General features: G+C 46.2%; 1 protein-coding gene across 1 annotated transcript; it reads right to left on the reverse strand.

The window, feature by feature from the left end:
- Positions 1-2483: 2483 nt before the first annotated feature.
- LOC148122130 (NAD(P)H dehydrogenase [quinone] 1) lies at positions 2484-13781 on the reverse strand. Its single transcript, XM_087906464.1, has 7 exons — positions 13622-13781; positions 10503-10667; positions 10304-10434; positions 7591-7704; positions 6084-6185; positions 3378-3701; positions 2484-2835 (listed from the first exon to the last, which is right to left on the reverse strand). Exons 1-6 carry the CDS (start codon positions 13626-13628, stop codon positions 3396-3398), a joined length of 825 nt encoding a protein of 274 aa, XP_087762590.1. The 5' UTR covers positions 13629-13781; the 3' UTR covers positions 2484-2835; positions 3378-3395.
- Between the last annotated feature and the right edge of the window lie 5301 nt (positions 13782-19082).

Here is a 19082-nt window from a genome sequence, read left to right on the forward strand (position 1 = left end):
AGCCTGCAGGGACTTCCTTACAGCTGGGACCCACAGCCCCATTTGCTCTGACCCCTGTCAGTCTCCCTCTTCCTCTGTTTTAGCCCTGCTCACTTCCAGTTCCTTGAAGCTATTTGCATGATCCTATCCCAGGGGGTTATTAAAGACACCCCAGTGCCTGGAGTGCTCCTCCTGGTATCCAGACTCAGCACTTTATCTGACAAGCATGGACTTAATGGGCACTTTCTCTACTGGCCTGTGTGAAACAACTCTCTCAGCCCCAGTTCTGTCCCCTTCATTCTTTTCTCCACAGCCCATAGGTTGGGAATGTCAGAGTAAACACTGCCCCCACTCCCAGGCATCCATTGACCCCCCTTTTCACTGTGTGATGTAATACCATTTTCTTTCCCAGTGCTCTTAAAATAATGAAAGCAGGATAGAGATGGGTGCTTTCAATCCCAGCAGCCGAGCAGAGGCAGATATGAACCTCTGAGTTCCAGGACAGCCTGGGCTACACAGTGAAACCCTCCCTCAAAACAAAACGAAACACAAGACTTTATTATGTTATTTGTGTTTCCACACATGTGATTGCTTTCTAGCACATATGCAAGGTACATGTGTGATCAAAGTCTGGCTTTCGGGAGTAAGTTCTTTCTTTCCATCACGTAAGTACCAGGGACAGATGATTCCATAGTCATTCACTATGAAGCAGCCCTCCTGGGTCAGCTCAAGCTACATCACCTTACCTACACCTGGCCACCACTTGTTACTGAATCTCTAAGATACCCCTTTGACCTATGTGATGCCAATTCTTAGGTTGTCAACTTGACTACATCTGGAATTACCTAAAACTCAAGTGGCTGGGTATACCACTGGGTATACAAGTGGCTGGGTGTGAGGGAAGTTTTTCTTAATTAAATCATTTAATATGTGAAGATACACCTTTTTTGTTTGCTTACTTGTTTTTGCTTTTGTTTATCAAGACAGGGTTTCTCTGCGTAGCCCTGGCTTCCTGGAACTTACTCTGCAGACCAGGCTGACCTCCAACTCAGAGATACACCTGCCTCTGCCTCCTGAGTGCTGGGATTAAAGGTGTGCGCCACCACCGCCAGGTTGGGAAGATCCACTTTTAAGATGGCCACACTTCTGCTGGCAGCCTAGATAAAGGACAGGGAAGCAGTACACTCGCTATCTTTGCCTGCTTGCCATCACTCTCGCTGGCAGATTCATCCCTTCACTGACATTAGAGCCGACTTCTGAAGAATTCTGGCATACACGGAATACCAGCTGAGACATCCAACCTCATGGACTGAACAACTACTGGATTCTTGGTCCTGTTGTTAGACAGCCATTGTTGGATTAGCTGGACCACAGCCTGTAAACCATTCTAATAAATCCCAGTTATTTATCTACCTTGATTCATTTTTAGGTTCTGTTCCTCCAGAGAACCCTGAATATATCAACCTGGATGCCTGGACCACTGATACCAGTAAAGTAGGTTTATTGTTAAAACAGATTCAAAGCATCCAGCTCTAAATTAGATCTGCAGATTTTCTGTCCACCTAGCTTTGCAAGTTTTCTTGCATTTGCCACAAGAGGGCGCACTATTGTAATCTCCTTGAATTGCACCCACAGTGGAAAGAGATGCACCTAAAGATTTGTTTGTTTCCCAAGATGGCCTCAAACTCACTATAGCTCAGGATGACCTTAGATTTCTGACCCTCCTGCCTCAGTCTCCTGAATGCTGGGATGATACTCAAAACACCATCAACATGCCCTGCTTGCATTTCAATAATTTAAATTGGGGGTAGGGATAGGGATGGAGCTAGGGAGATGGCTCAACTATAAGAGGAGCCCTTGCTGTTCTAGCAGAGGCCCAAATGGAATTCAGTTGTGCGCACTACATCAGGGCGTTTACAACCAGATGCCCCTAACTCCAGGAGTCGTGACTCCATTCAGTCTCCATCAGCATGCACACTCGTGTGCATTCACACCTAAATAAAAATTAATCTTATGCCAAAATGAGGAACCGAGAATGTAGTTCAAGGGTAGAATGCTTGCTTCATATTTGTGAGAAAACCATTCTTTAGCTACTCCCACAATACACACACACACACACACACACACACACAATGTTAAAATTACTTGTCATAAATAATAAAACCTACAACTTTATCCCAATAATCACGAGATACAAATATTTTCGTAAAATGAGTGTGATCATCAGGGCTGAAGTTTAGTAGCTAAAGAACACTTCCTGTTCTTGTAAAGGATCTTGTTTGGTTTCCAGCACCCACTTCCAGTGGCTCTCAACCACCTGCAACTCCAGCTCTGGGTGATTAAAGGCCCTCTTTTTGCCTCTGTGGACAGTTGTATTCACAGGTCCACAAATTCTCAGGCACACACACACATAATACACACAAATAAAAATAAAAGAGATCTTTAAAAATAAAAAAGCAATGTCATTGATTTCCCAATATTATAGAAAAAAAACCTTTAAGACATTTGAATAGATCAAACATTTATTTTGGTGGAAGGCTATAGTTTTTGTTTTGTTTTGGCATTTAGGACTTATTTCATGTGTATGGATGTTTTATTTGCATGTATGTCTGTGCACTGTGTACATTTGGTGCCTGCAGAAGCCAGAAGAGAGCATTGGATCCTTGGAACTGGAGATAGAAACAGCTCTTAGCTTCTATGTAGGTGTCAGCTGGCTGGAAGCTGAACCCAGGTCCAGGGCTAGAGCAACAAGTGCCAGCAGAGCCAACTCTTCAGGTCAGTAGGGGGCTATTATTTTTAAGTATTGAAGATATTAAAGGCATTCACCACCATGTCCTTGTGTGTCTTCATTTATTTCTGAAAAAAAAAGTTGGAAAAATGGGACAGAGACCTGTATCAGTGTTCCTTTCCTAGGACCTGTGTGTGCTGTGAACAAGACAGAGAGAGCAGAAGAGAAATCCCCTGGGAGGCACATCAATCACTACACAGTAATTGAAACTGGGATGCATTGTAAACAAACTTTAGCTTACTAACTCCTAAGCAAGTAGGTCCCTCAGCCTTTGTTTTCTTTGAGCAATTCCCCTCTGTCCTAAACCACAGAGAGGTAATTAAAAGAAACAAATCTCTGGAGAGTTGGATGCCCTGTGGCCAGGGCTAGCCCTAGAAAGGGTTTATATTGTGTAGATGACCTAGAGGAGCTTCCAGCTCCCATACACCCCCACCCCCAAATATCAAGTGACTTGTGGCACCTAATCTGATTTAAGTAATAGTCATACACTCACTGACAGAACTATCCAAGAATGTTATGAAGTGAGCCTACTTCTTTTCCTATCCTTGTGGAATAAAGGGGAAAACAAAAGTCAGGCAAGCTGGAAAATAGATAACTAGGTTAAACTTACATGTTGGGGGGGGGAGTCTTATTTTCCAGCTTTGATCTGGTTGTCAGTGGGAATGGATTTGCCCAAGTGATGACCCACAGAAAGGCCAAATTTGTTCTTTTCCTGCTCCTCTTGAACCTCTTTTTTCAGTACAAATCCTGCCTGTAAATTGAGGTCAAACATGCTGTTTGGAGGAAAGTAGAGTGGCTTCTCCTCCCAGATAGTCTCCAGGCGTTTCTTCCACCCTTCCAGGATCTGCCTCCGAGCATCTGGTTGGGTGTGGCCAACACCATAGGCCAGCTGTGGTTCCAAGACCTGGAAGCCACAGAAATGCAGGATGCCCCTCTGGAAGAGACAGAACACAGAGTTAAGTCGCAGGAGCAGTCTGACAGACTGTACTGTCAACAAGTATCAGAAGTTGGTCTGGGAGCTGGAGAGATGGCTCAGTGGTTAACAGGGCTGCCTGTTCTTCCAGAGGACCTGGGTTCAATCACAGCTCACAACTGTCTGTAACTCCAAGATCTGACACCCTCATACAGACAGACATGTATGCAGGCATCATCAATGCACCTAAAATAAAATAAATTATATTTTAAAATGCACATAAAGTAAAATATATTAAAAAATAAGTTGGCCTGGAGGCTGAGAACTGGCTCAGCCATTAAGATTTGCTACTCTCTCAGAGGACCCAAGCTTGGGTCTCAGCACCCATGTGAAGTGCCTCACAACCACCTGTCACTCCGACTCTGGGGGACTGGACGACCTTTCCTGACTTCTGTGGGTGCCTGCATAAATGTAGCATACACACACAGAGCAATAACGTAAATAAGTAGAAATCTCTAAAAAAAGAAAAATAAACAAAACTGCCTGGGAGTTGGAGAGAGGGCTTGCTGGTTAAGAGCACTGGCTGCTCTTCCAGAAGACCCGGATCGGGTTGCCAGTACCCACATGAGGGCAATGCCTGTTCCAGGGGACCCAATGTCCTTTTCTGACCTTGACTGACACTGTATACATGTGGTACAGAGATGCATGCAGGCAAAACTCATAAAATAAAAATTAAAGTTTTAAAATTTGCTTTTGGTTTTTGAGACAGGGTTTCTCTGTGTTGCCTCGGCTATCCTGGAACTCACTCTGTAGACCAGGCTGCCCTCGAACTCACAGAGACCCGCCTGCCTCTGCCTCCCGAGTGCTGGGATTAAAGACATGCACCACCACCACTTAGCTAAAGTTTTAAAAATATTTTAAAAGGGTGATTTGGAGCTGGAGAGATGGCTCAGAGGTTAGGAATACTACCTGCTCTTCCAGCGTTCTTGAGTTCGATTCCCACCAACTACATGGTGGCTCACAACCACCTATAATGAGATCTGGTGCCTTCTGACCTGCAGGCAGACATGCAGGCAGAACACTGTATAAATAATTTTTGTATAAAGAGAATAATCTGGGCTTGCCAATTAGAGAGTCCAGTCAGACCTGCAGTGCCCTGGGGAACTGCCACAGTTCCTCCTCTTACCTTCTGCCCTCCCTCCCTTTCTGTCACCTCATTTAGCCTCCTTGGTGGCGCTTTCCTTCGAATGAATAAAATCTTGACACTGTGCCAACCTGGATCCTCTGCCAAAAGAGCCAGAAGTTCTATTACATTAGGGAGAGCGCTTGCTCCTTGGCAGTGGCTCGTGCCAGGGCATGTGGATGTGCACTTTTCTGCCACTCAACATGGTGAGCTTAGTCTTTACACCACACACCTCACTCACTGTCTTCTCCAAACCCCTTCCCTCTTCCAAGCCCACCTCCAGAACAAGCTGAATGAACTCAGTTCTTAACCTGGACTAGGGAGCCAGATGTGCTGCCCCATGCCTTAAACCCAGCACCCAACAGGCTGAGGCAGGAGAACTGCCACAAGTTCAAGTCGCCCTGGGTTTACATAATGAGACACCTCCCCCCTTTTGAAGATTCCTATTTTTATTTTATGTGCTTTGGGGGTTTGCCTGCATGCATATGTGTGAGGGTATCAGATCTCCTGGAAGTGGAGTTGCAGACAGTTGTGAGCTGCTATGTGGGTACTGAGAACTGAACCCCAGTTCTGTGAAAGAGAGGTCATTACTCTTAACCACTGAGCCATCTCTCAGTCCATGACATACCACACTGCACCACCACCATTCCCTTTTTAAAAAGGGGGAAGGCTGGGGAGATGGCTCAGCTAGTAAAGGTACCAGCCTTGCAAGCCTGATGGAGTGAGGTGGAACCCAGAGCCCATGTGAAAAAGTGAACGCAGTGGCATGAATCTGTATGCTAAGTCAAGATGGGAGGAGGGGTCACGAGAACTGCTCAGAAGCTTCTTGGTCTGCTAGCCTCTGCTATGCAGTACCAGGACTGACTCTCTCTCTCTCTCTCTCTCTCTCTCTCTCTCTCTCTCTCTCTCTCTCTTTGTATCTCTCTCTGAAAAAAACAGAATATTCTGGGGCTGCAGATACAATTCCAGGAACACTGGGGAGTCCAAGACTTTGACTCCACATGTTGAAGGCCGATGCACTTTGGTTAGGAGAGACTGTTGGACCATGTACCCCAGCAGCCTGGCTCACAAGCTCCTGAAGGAAAACCTGGTGCTGCTGCATCATTGCTAGGCTTTCCTCCTCACACCTCGGGTCAGTTTTCAGTTACTGCCTAGAGATTTGAACTCCGAGGAACGTTCAGCTAACTAACTCCCCGGGAAGTTCGCCCACAACAAGGTACCTGAAGTGGCCAGAGGGTGATGTTTATGTCCCCGTTGATACCCTGAAGAGAGAACATGGAGCCGCTACTCCCAGTGGTGAAGGAAAGCAAGGTCTTCTTATTCTGAAAGAGAAAACAAGTGTCACCCCCTCCTCTCCTGGGACCCAGTGAGTTAATGAGCGGGGCCCCAGGGAGACAGATGAATCCGTCCATCCTACGGGTGCTATCATTTCAGATCAACTCCTCTGCAGCTTCAGCGTGACTCTGCACATGTTCCGACTGAGGCTGTGACTGGCATGTGGCTGTGGAGAAGCCATGACTGCTGCACAAACCACAAACTCACTTCAAACATTAGGAGATGGCCTGGCATGGTGGCACATGGCATTAATCTCAGTACTCAGGAACCACAGGCAGGAGGATCTGTGAGGTTGAGGCCAGCCTGGTCTACAGAATGTGTTCCAGGACAGCCAGGGCTACACAGAGAAACTCTGTCTCAAAAAACAAAAGAACAAAAACATCGGTGGCACAAATCATTAATCCCAGCACTTAGGAGATGGAGGCAGGTGGGTCTCTGTGAGTTCCAGGCTAGGCTGGTCTGCAAAGAGAGATCCTGCCTCAGTTTTTAAAAATTTAAATTAAAAAAAAAAAGTTGCAAGATGTTTCTTGCCACTATGTATCCTCCAAATAACAAAGAGGTTTTTTGGGGGGGGGTTGTTTGTTTGGTTTTTAATTGTTTTATTTTTTCCAGGCAGGATCTCAAGTATCCCAGGCTGACCTTAAACTCTCTACGTAGTTGAGGATGACCTTGAACGCCTCATCTTCCAGCCTCTACTTCCCAAATGGGATTTTAGGTGTCTGACACCAAGTCATCAAATTTTCGTTTTATTTTTCCTATGGAAAATCTCAAACATGAAGAGAAAAGCAGCACGGCGAGTGTCCACCAGACATCTTAAAGTCTGGTTCCTCTGTCCTTCGCCACTCAGTAACCCCCTCCACACTCACTTTTTCATTTTTTTCTGGAATACTTTAAAACACAGCCCAAGGACTGGTGAGGTAGCCTAGCTGGTGAAAGTGCTTGTCACCAAGAGCGACAACCCGAGTCTTAACCCCCAATCTGCAAGTTTACCTCCACATATACACCGAGGCACTGTGTGCCCCTCCCACATAAACAAACAAACTAGGGGACTGGAGAGGTGGTTTGGGGGTTAAGAGCACTTGCTGCCCTCCAGTCGACCCAGGGTTCAATTCCCAACACCCACATGGTGGCTCACAACTGTCTGTAACTCCAGTTCCAGGGGATCTGATGCCCTTTTCTGGACTCCTTGGGTGCTGCACACGTGGTACACAGACATACAAGCAGGCAAAACACCTATATGCATGAAAAAATAAATAAGTGTAAATAAAAATCAAATCCAAAACATGGTCTCTTTTGATTTATAAGAGCTGTACAATGCTCCCTGGTCTTAGAGTCTTAGAGCTGTGTTCTTGGGGCAGCGCCTACCCAGCAAATGCTCAATGGTTCACCTACCCGGAAAGGACCGTTGTCATACATGGTAGCATATGTGTAGGCGAATCCTGCTACGAGCACTCGATCAAACCAACCTTTCAGAATGGCGGGCATTCCAAACCAATACATCGGGAACTGCAGGGCAGAAGACACCCACGATTAGCTCTAGGAACTAATTACCCTGCCGTCCCTTCCTTCCCTAGCCAGGAAGAGCTCAGGTGCTGAGCAACTGTCCACAGTGTCACCAGAGAGCACCTTCACCCTTGTGATTCCCTCAGGAAAAGTTAGCACATTTAGCAAAACAGGGATAACCCGGGGAAGTGCTTTGCTCCCTTAGTATGAACTACTTGGTGAGGTCAGGCTGCAGGATTGCTGAATGCCAAGAGTTTGAGGCCAACCCGGGTAGCATAACACACAGACACATACACACAGACACACACACACACACAGAGAGAGAGAAAGAGAGAAAGAGAGAGAGAGAGAGAGAGAGAGAGAGAGAGAGACCTCCCCCACAGACACACACACTAAAACTGGATGTGGTAGCAAGCATCTGCTATCCTAAAACTCAGGAAGCTAAGGCAAGATACTGAGGATTTAGGGCAGCATGGTCTACATACCTAGACCATCTCAAAAAAGCAAGAGAAGAAGAAATATAACAGGACATCCTATCAATTCAGAAGACTGAGGCTGAAAGATTGTGAGTTCAAGGCTAGCCCAGGCAGCATAGTGGTACTCAAAAATAGTCCCAGCACTCAGGAGGCAGAGACAGGTTGATCTCTGTGAGTTTGAGGCCAGCCTGATCTACATATCAAGTTCTAGGTTAGCCACGACTATATATGGAGACCCAATCTCAAAAAAATAAAATTAAATTAAATTAAAAAACACAACAACAAAAGAAATCAAAATAAAAGAAACACAGCACTAGAAAGAGAGTTTACATGTTAACAACACATACTTCACCAGGCAGTGGTGGCACACACCTTCAATCCCAGCACTCGGGAGGCAGAGACAGGTGGAACTCTGTGAGTCCAAAGGCCAGCCTGGTCTACAGAGTGAGTTTCAAGACAGCCAGAAGCACACAGAGAAACTCTGCCTCAAAAAAAGTTTTTTTAAAAAAAAATTTAATAAATTAAACTAAATTAAACTCTGCCTCAAAAAAAAAAAATTTAAAAAAAGTACATACTTCTCTTTCAGATGAGCCAGACTCAGTTCTAGGACCCACATTGTTAAGTGATTCAGAAATCTAGCTCCAGGAGATCCAACACCCACTTCTAGTCTCCACAGGCACCTATTTCCTACATAGACACACTCACTCACAGACACACAGCCTGTACAATTTCAAAAAATTTTCCTGATATGGTGAAACACACCTTTGAAATCAGCGCTCTGTGGGTTCTAGGACAGCTTGTTCAACATAATGGCTCGAAGCCAGCCAGGGCTACACAGAGACTGTGTCTCGAAACAAACAAAATACTAAAGAAAAAATATATGGTAGTGCCTAACTCAATAAGAAAAGAGGAAATTCTGTCCTTGGCCCTGACTCTTTTTTTCCTCCTAAAAACTACAGCTGCTGGCTGGGTGTGAATAAGGTCACATGCAAATAAGATCCGTTTCCATGGAATCCAACTGGTAGCAAAGTCCAAGTAGCAAGGACTGCACGGCGCCTTTGCCTCCCCAGCAATGACAGAAGATTTTCCTAAGAGCTTGTGTTAGCAGACGTCCTCCCAAGACGAGCCTCCCTTGTGCACACAGATCTACAATCCCATCATCAGACTCACTCAGAAGGTAGACCACTGGTCACTGTGACTAAGGTGTATCAGGGGCCCCATGAGAAAGTCTTATCTGGGCTACTGTTCAGCGGCAGAGCACATGCTTTGCACACTAGTCTGAGGCTCTGTCATCCATCCCCACACCCCAAAACTGCATATTATCTGCCCTCTGGTCCCAATGAAAGCTGAGGAGAATCTGCTCAAGTCTTTACTCTCCTCAAAACACGGTTCAAAGTTCTTGAACACAGCCAGGAAGAAAGCCAGGACAGAGAAAGAATTTGTAGGGCTTAGAGACATGGCTCAGTCCGTAAAGAGCTGGTCTCACAAGCATAAGTGCCTGAATTCACTTCCCAAGCACCCCCGCGAAAAGCTGGGTGTGGTCTCAACATGCTTCTAAACCCAGTAACTGCGGCTGCTGGGATGCTGCACATGCGTAGACGTCACTGTTACTCTCAAATGGTCCGGGATACTAAAGGAGCAGAAGTACACATTTCAGAGAGCCCACAGGGAGAGTCCACTAACTAGGCACACTGGGGGAGAAAAGCCGGGGACTTCTGTGTCTTCCTCGGACCGTGTTCCTACATGAAAGTAAAATTAACCCCAGTCTGGTCAGCAGATAAAGTCACCAGCCACCAAGCTTGATGACTTGAATTGGATCCCCCAGACTACATTGTGGAAGGGGAGAACCAACTCCTGATTGTTGCCCTCCAGGAGCAAAGGGCAAGTGTGCATCCACGCGCGCGCGCGCACACACACACACACACACACACACACACACACACACACCGTAATTTAAATAAGTACACAAAGCACAAGAAGCTAAGCTGGGTACTATTTGTGAACCTTCCCAGTGCCACCCTCTGACTGACATCATTTATTCAGAGGGAATGCAGAGAGTGACAGGTCCAGGCCACTGGACAAACACCCCAGACGTCGCTTCCTTGTGATTTCTGCCCTAGCCATACCTGAAATATCACGAGATCTGCAGCTTCCAGCTTTTTCTGTTCAGCCACGATGTCTGGGCTCAGGCGGCCTTCCTTATAGGCTAGAGCTGTCTCTGAAGCGTACTGAAAGTTTTCCGGGTCCTTCGGCTTGCCTGTCGGGAGGAAAGAGGGGCTGAGGCTGGGCCACAGGGTCCACTGTCAAGGGAGAGACGGTTCTTACCTGTGATGTCCTTTCTGGAAACGATGGGGTTAAAGTTCATAGCATAGAGGTCGGATTCAGTCACCTCCCAACCTTGCTTCTTCAGAGCCTCTACGGCAGCCTCCTTCATGGCATAGTTAAATGACGTCCTCTCCTCGTGGGCCAATACAACCAGGGCTCTTCTCACTGTTTAGATACAACACAGTGAGATGTGGAAAGGAAATTCAAACAGGCTGAATGAGTCACTCATCTAAAATGCTTCAGACCAGACATGTTTCCACCTTGGTTTTTTAGATTAGGGAATAATGGTTAAGATTATCAATTAAACAGCTCCAATCTGAACATCTGAAGTCCAGTAGGCTGATGAGATGGTTCAGCAGGTGAGGGCGCTGTCACCTCTGATGACCTAAGGCCAATCCCCAGGACCCATAGGGTAGACGGAGAGAACCCGCCTCTGAAGTTATCTTCACCTCCATATGGACTATGTACACACACACACACACACACACACACACACACACACACACACACATACTCCCAATAAATGTAATTTATTCATTTTTAAAAATATGAAGTCCAGAGCCGGGCAGTGTTGGCACACGCTTTTAATCCCAGTGCTCAAGAGGCAGAAGCAGAAGGATCTCTGTGAGTTTGAGGTCAACCTGATCTACAAAGAGAGTTCTAGGACAGCTAGGAGAGAAACCCTGTCTCAAAAAAAAAAACATACATATATGATGGTTTATTTGGTTCACACCGCTTGAACCACAGACGAGCCATGCTGCCACTCTCCCTACAGCCCGCTGTTAGTGGAAAACAAATGCCCTGCATGATCCAGTCACTCTCAAGACTGAGTTACTGAGCACACATAAAACTAGTTCTATTAGCCATTTCTGTAACATCACCATCTGGGAAGCTGAGGCAGGAGGACTGCCACAAGTCTGAGGAAAGCCTGGGCTACAGTGTAAGACCCTGTTTCAAAAACAATATTCAAATGTTCCTGTTTCTTCCTCAATAACCCTCATTTCGTGTGTACACATAAATACCCAATGTTCTATAAGATGGTATGCTTTTTTTTTTTTATTTTTGAGATGAGTCTCATAACCCAGGCTGGCCTTGAACTCAATAAATAGCTGAATTTGGATTTCAGATTCTTCTACCTCTCCCTTGTAAATGCTGGCAATTGTGGGTGTGCACTAGCATGCCTTGCTGTAAGGCTAGAAAATAGAAAAATTATTTATTTAGTTTGGGGGGGTTGTTTGTTTTTGAGACAGGGTTTGTTGTGTAACCCTGGCTGTCCTGGAACTCACGCGGTAGACCAGGCTGGCCTAGAAGTCACAGAGATCTGTCTGCCTCTGCCTCCTGAGTGCAGGGATTAAAGGCCTGCGCCACCACCTCCTGGCTAATTCATGTTTTGAAAACCTGTGTGCTGGGTAGTTTTTGCCAACTTGGCACAAGCTAGATCACCTGGGGATGTGTTTATGGAACATTTTCTTCATTAATGATTGATTTAGGAACACCCAGCCCACTGTGGTTGGCACCACCCCTTTGGAAGCAGTCCAGGGTTGTGTTTGAAAGCAGGCCCTGCAATCCTATAAACAGCATTCCTCCAGGGCCTCCGCTTCAGCTCCTACCTCCAGGCTCCTGCCCTACCCTGCCCGCCCTCAGCAATGGGCTGTTAGCAGGAACTGTGAGTGGAAATTTACACTCTCCTCCCCAAGGTTCTTTAGGTCAGTGCTTTCTCACAGCAAGAGAAAAAGAAACTAGGACTGAAACTGGCAGCAGAGTGGGCTCGTTGCTGTGATGGACCTCACAGCGTTGTTTTGAGGACTGTGGAAGGATTTTGGAGCTTTGGGCTAGAAGAGCTATCGAGTGCTCAGAACATAATGAACCTTTGTGGGAGCTTGGAAGATAAAACTTCCCAGCTCAGTGCAGATGGAGGCCTGGCTTGTGACGTTTCAGAGGGAAGTTTGAGAGTTCTCAAAGACTCTAGAAAATCAATAAAAATCAATTTTAAAAAAAAAGACTCTAGAAGGTTTTGTGACATTTTATATTGAGACTCTGTGCCTTCTGGTCAGCTGAAGAACTGGCTGTGATTGACAGGGGTCCAGCATCACTGAAGTGAACCCTTTGCTTTGCCAGGCTGTCTAATCCTGGTCAGCTGCAGCTGAAAAATCGGCTGTGGTTAAAAAAGATTAACAGCATTGAAACGAAATCTCGGGGTCAGGGCTCAAAAGCTGTGGTCCTAGAACAGGGGAACAAGGGGATCTAGAACAGGGGAACAAGACCACACCTCAAGCTGACAGCTCGACTTGCTACTGCATTAGCGTCACCCAGGTGGGATTGGTTTTAAAGGCATGCAGGGGTCATGGAGAGGAGCTGAGGCCTGGCACTGTGAGGGACCAGGGGAGGCCATTGGTGAAGGTGCAGCCTCGGTTACAGTGGAGACCCCAGGATATCAGAGACACGAGGACTGTGGGATGACCATCAAGGATGCAGCAGGTGTGGAGTGGAGCTATCCTGAGTCAGGAGACAGGCTGCATGCCTGCCTCTGCCTACCGAGTGCTGGAATTAAAGGGGTGCGGCAAGCCCAACAGGAGTCCCTATAAATTACCTCTGCATTTTGAATGTTAGCACCTTATTTCCAAATGCTTAAACACTCTCTGGCCTCGGCTGGGGGATGTGCACAGAGCTCAGGTGGTAGAGAGCTCACCTAGTATGCACCAAGTCCTGGTCTCAGTTCGGTTCCCAGTACCCTATAAACCAGGCGTAGCAATGCACACCTGCAATCCTGGCACTCAGGTAATGGAGACGAGAGAACCCTAAATTCGAGGCTGTCCTTTGTTATGCAGTGGTTTTATGGCCAACCTGGGACACATGAGGCCCTATCTCTAACTAGGCCAACTCTGTCAGGGAAGGGGCGTTGGAGGGGCAACGCTCAAGCTGCCCTCGGATGAGGATGGGCTACAGAATAATTTGCGTCTCTGGCTAGGAACAGAAGCTCCCCTTCCAGAGACTAGTCAAGGCTCGTTCATCCAGGACCCTAATCACTTCACTTTTCCTCTTTGAACAAGGAACAAAACTCACAGCAAGCCCCTGCATACTTCTGGGGATGAATTGGCTGGAGCTGGCGCTACACTCACCTGCCATGGCTCCTGATGTTGAGGGCAGATTGTAGTACCAGACGCTGACAGGCTGAGCCGCTGGTTGTCTGGACCACCACGCAGAGTTACCGAGAGGTCTGTCGGGCTGCAGCCTAGGCTGAGCACTTGTTGGCTTTATATCCTGCCTAATCCGCCCTGCCCATTGTGTAGGGCAGCCAGCCAGCGAAGGCGGGGCTGGATTCAGGAGCCCAGAGGCTCTGGGGGGTGGATACCAAGTTACTGGATGGGAGAAGCAGTTTAGGGCTGGAATAGGACTTCCGCATATGGAAGTCAAAAGGGTTTCCTGAAAGCCAGGCAGTGAGAGGGGATTTGAGGACATGGATACATATGGCACGTAAATTCAACTGCCCTCTGCCGGAGACCTCCTGGGTACAAAACGGAAATTTCCAACAGAAATTACCGGAGCTTTATTGAACTTGCTCACATATCCGGCCTGTATAAATTAATCTTTACAATCTTTACTCGAGCCCTGAGAAGCAGCCTTTCCCTGCAAAGGGAAGGGTGAGGCTGACAAAATCCTGGCTCAGATTTTGCCAAGTCACTGTGACTCTAGCCTGAGCCCCTAGAGATTCACACAAATATTTACATCAGAGCATAGAACAAAAAAGATTTTAAATCTCAGTAAGTAAGCATTATGGTTGTGGGGCATGTAGCACATGCCTTTAATCCCTGTAGACAAGAGTCAGAGGCAGGCAGTTCAAGGCCAACCTGGTCTACGTAGTGAGTTCCAGGACAGTCAAGGCTACGTAGTGAGACCCTGTCTCCAAAACAAAACAAAAAACAAACAAACAAACAAAAAACAAATTGATAAAGTCATCCTACAGAACAAAAAGGAAATGGACTGTCAGGAAGTGAAGTAAAGGGGCTGGAGAGATGGCTCTGCTGTTAAGTGAACGAGCTGCTTTTTCAGAGGACCTTTAGTTCCCAGCATCTCCTAGGGTGGCCCACAGAGGACGCTTTGGTTCACAGCATCTCGTGGGGCTGCCCACAACCAGTTGTAACTCAGCTCCAGGGGACCCATCATCTTCATCTGACCTCAGACAGGGAGGTAGGATCTGTTAAGTCTCCAACCTTGTACCTCACAGATCTGACTTGACTTCCTGGCTAACTGAGAGTCCTATTTAACAAATCAAAGCAGGCCTGGCCAGCAGGTTCTCCCAGCATCTCTCAGTCCCTACCTGTCACAGGGTATGGCTGGCATACCCTGACCCTACCCCATTCTCCTCAATGGCTAGGCTTAGGGTCCTGTTCACTCTGGACTCTCCCAGATGTTTCTGCCTCTGGCTATGCTCTCCCTTTCATCTACAGTAAACCTCCTTCTCCCCAACACCTAGAAGCAGTCATGTCACCATTTCTTCCTATTTTTCATTTAGGATCTGGAGTTGCAATCATTCTCAGTGTACAGGTCAGCTTGTGCTCTACTCTAAGTCACTCCACAGTGTATAAAACAGTTGTTCGTCAGGCTGTGCCCTACCTCATAGACTCCACTTTACAAGGACCTCGACACTATTCCATCTGTCCCAGCATCCATCCAGCATGGACTAGAAATGATTTACTCCTGGGAACAGAAAGGACACATCCTTAGGTTTACTGGGGAGACTTAAAACTAGGAGGGTCTCATGGGATAGCAGGCAAGAGGTTCTTGTGCTCACAGATAGGCACTAGAGGAACCAGGAATGCTTAAACACACACGGTTGTCTCTTCAAAAGGAGAGATGGATAGCCTGGTTTTTGCCCAGAAAGGTGGAAACATATGTGCTTAATAGCCTGGTGACCTTTGGGCTATCTATGTGGCCAAGAGGACACCATATTCTCCCCCAGACGCTTGTCTCAAACTTGTTTGCTCAGTTAATGTACAGAACTCATCTTTATGGAAGATGTCATTTGTACTTAACAAAGAGTTTCGATGTGGTCTTGTTTTCAGCTTTGCTGTGCACATGAAATTGAGTAAATTATCACCAGGAAGCTTTTCACCCAATTGTTCTGTGCTTAATAATGCCTCAATTAAACTACTTGGCATCAGACTTGAAGTTTGAACCACCATGGGACGGTTACTCTGCTGGCTGTGGTGTTTGCAGAAATCGCCCCCCACACACACACACCAACATGGGTGCATTAAAATCATATCAGGGAATCCAGGTCCAAGGACTTACTAGATATTCCCAGTCAAGGAAAGGGCATAACTCCTTCACATGGACTGGATAAAGTGATGTCTCTTAAGACTGGAATGGCAGGAGGTGAGGCATAGCTTAGTGGTAGAGTCCTCACCTAGTATGTGTGAGACCTTGGGATCAATTCCTAGTAGTCTGAAACAGACAAGCCCTTAAACACACAGACACACACTGCGATGGCATGACTACACACCAACCTATCACCTGATTGTTGGTATGTGTGCAAGAACAACTGAAGACTCCCCTATTCTGCCCTGTCGCTCATTATTGGTACATCCTCCTTGTCTGCCTGTCCATTCACCTGCCTGCCTCTCTGGACCTGGACCTGACCCACTGCTGTTCCCTGCTCCTGATCCATTTCTTGCTCTCGACTTGGTTCAGGCCTTTTCATCTCATGGCCAAATCCTGCAGCTTCATTCTCAAACCTGACTCCAGCAGCAATATCACCATAGCTCCTTCCAGATGGGCCTCGCTCCTTACCTATGGAGCCACTTTCCCAACACACTGTTGAAACCTTTGCACTCTGCAGTAGCTTCCTTTCCTTAGCCTGTCTGGATGTGGAGAGATGTGTAGCTACATTCACAGTGTGATGTGAGTTAATATGAGCAATCAAAATTGGAATAAAGCCAGGCAGTGGTGCTGTCTGAGTTTCTGTCCTGCCCGGTTCCCACAATCGTTAAGTCCCAAAGAAATCACACAGAGGTCTGCATTAGTTATAAACTGATTGACCCATTAGCTCAGGCTTCTTATTAATTCTTATATTAACCCATTATTTTTGTCTAGCCACATGGCTCAGTACCTTTTTTTCAGCTATGCAGTCACATCTTGCTTCTTCTGTGGCTGGGCCAGGACTGCAGAGGGAGCTTTCCTCTCTCCAGAATTCTGTTCTCATTGACCCGCCTCTACCTCCTGTCTGGTTGTCCTGCCTATACTTCCTTCCTGGCTAGTGGCAAATCAGTATGTATTTAAAATAATAATTGACAGAATACAGACCATTGTCTCACAGCACTTCCTTCTCTTTTTTAAAAGAATTTTACAGCAGTGTTTTTCCCAACCAAAGTAAAGGGGGAATTTAGAGGGAGCCCATATTTGTTCCTATAGGGAGGTGTTTTAGGGAGGGCACATCCCTGCACATACCCAGTTTGTGCCATAAAGCTTCATCTGGAATAAAAAACACCTGTAATTAAAACAGGAACTCTGCTTGAAGGTGCCAGCTCTGCTTAGCTACTAACAATGCAAAGCCAGTGAAGCTACATGAAACCTTGTTTCAAAACCAAAACCTAGGAGCTGAGGATATAGCTCCATCTGTAGAGGCTCTGCTTCCTGACTGTGTATGCAATGTGACCAGCCACCTTCAACTTCTACTGCTGTGACTGCTCTGCCATTACAGGCTCTGCCTTCCAACAGAGTATAGTAACCTCCTGAAGTCACTACTGTCTCAGCAACAAGTAAATAACCAATGCACCACACTGCAATGTTGGACATTGGATTTTCCCGCGTCTCAAAACATTTAGTGGCTGAGGGCAATGCTGCATGTTATCTCTCAGGTGTAAAGAAATGGCAACAGGAGAGATGGTTCAGAGGTTAAGGGCACTGACTGCTCTTCCAAAGGTCCTGAGTTCAATTTCCAGCAACCACATGGTGGTTCACAACCATCTGTAATGAGATCTGGTGCCCTCTTCTGGCCTGCAAGCATACAGACAGACAGAACACTGTGTACATAATAAATAAATAAATAAATAAATAAATAAATAAATAAATAAATAATTTAAAAAAAAAGAAATGGCAGCATAAGAACCACAATTTCCATACTAAAGGGAATAAAAGATGGTTTATTCTGGATCCATTTAGAGTGAGCATGGCCCAGGAACCCAAATTTAGGTTACTCAAAATTCCATATTCCAGTGTGGAAGCAATTTCACAAGGTTTCTGCAGTTCCACAGATCAAAGAAAGTCTAAGTCAAGGCAACTTTTCAATACATTTGTGAATACAGAGTGGCAGGTACACTGAGGTGGTGGTGGGGAGTGGTATTTTATAGCCTGAAGAGGCAATCTGATGACATTCTTAGAGCTCTTCGGTTGACAGAGGCTAACGCTCTGATAAGTTAATAGCTTCAAGGAAGTTTTTATTTATTACCATGAGATGTTAGTTCAGAAAGTTTGGGAGCTGGGCAGTGGTGATACACACCTTTAATCCAGCATTCAGGAGGCAGAGGCAGGTAAATCTCCAGAGTTCCAAGCCAACATTGTCTACTGGGTGACTTCCAGGGCAGCCAGGTATACACAAAGAAACCCTGTGTGTTTTGAAAATCCAAAGAAAGGAAGGAAGGAAAGAATTCAGATACTGAGCATGAAAAAAAACTAAAACTAGCCCAAGATAAAGCAGTTGGCCTCACAACCTATAAAATTCCAGTCTCTCCACAGTGCTTAACTTTCACCTGGCAAATCTGCTTCTGCAGACACAACACAGACTCCTTCCAGGAGGTTTGTTGTTCATGTTGTTGTTCACAGCCAGACAGCTTCTTTTCAGGCATTTTTGTTCACACAAACTAAGTGAACTATTTCCTTCAAAATACAAAGTAAATTAAACCAGGTATGGGGAAGAACACCTGAAATACCAGCACAGAGAATGTAGAGGCAGGAGGATTCCTATGAGTTCAGTGTGAGATTGGGCTATATAGCAAGAACATCTAACAGCCACATGCTGCAAACACACATACATATAGGAACACACACACACATACACGTAGGAACACACACATACTCATGATAAGGAACCTCCTTTGAGAGGCTGGACCAGGTTGGGTGTGACCTTGGATACCAAAAAGCATGTGAATACTCACCCCAGCCTCTCTCTTGGGCCCTGTTCCTCTCACCTGAATGTTTGTTGCAAAAGGAGGGGCGGATTGCATTCCCGCCCAGATCCCAGCTAGCTTACCCCCAAAATAATTACACGGAAACTGTATTCATTTAAACATTGCCCGGCCCATTAGTTCTAGGCTCTTATTGGCTAACTTTCACATATTGATTCAACCCATTTCTAATAATCTGTATCTCACCACAAGGTTATGGGTTACTGGGAAAGATTCAGCATGTCTGACCTGGCAGCTTCATGGCAGGCAGCTCTCTGCCTCTGCTTTTCTCCCAACATTCTGTTTTGTCTACTCCGCCTATCTAAGCTGCTGTCCTGTCAAAGGCCACAGCAGTCTCTTTATTAACCAATGAAAGTAACACATAGACAGATGATCCTCCTACATCAGATGTTAGATT

This window comes from Myodes glareolus, chromosome 5 (assembly GCF_982192425.1).
Source record: "Myodes glareolus chromosome 5, mMyoGla1.1, whole genome shotgun sequence".
NCBI lineage: Eukaryota > Metazoa > Chordata > Mammalia > Rodentia > Cricetidae > Myodes > Myodes glareolus.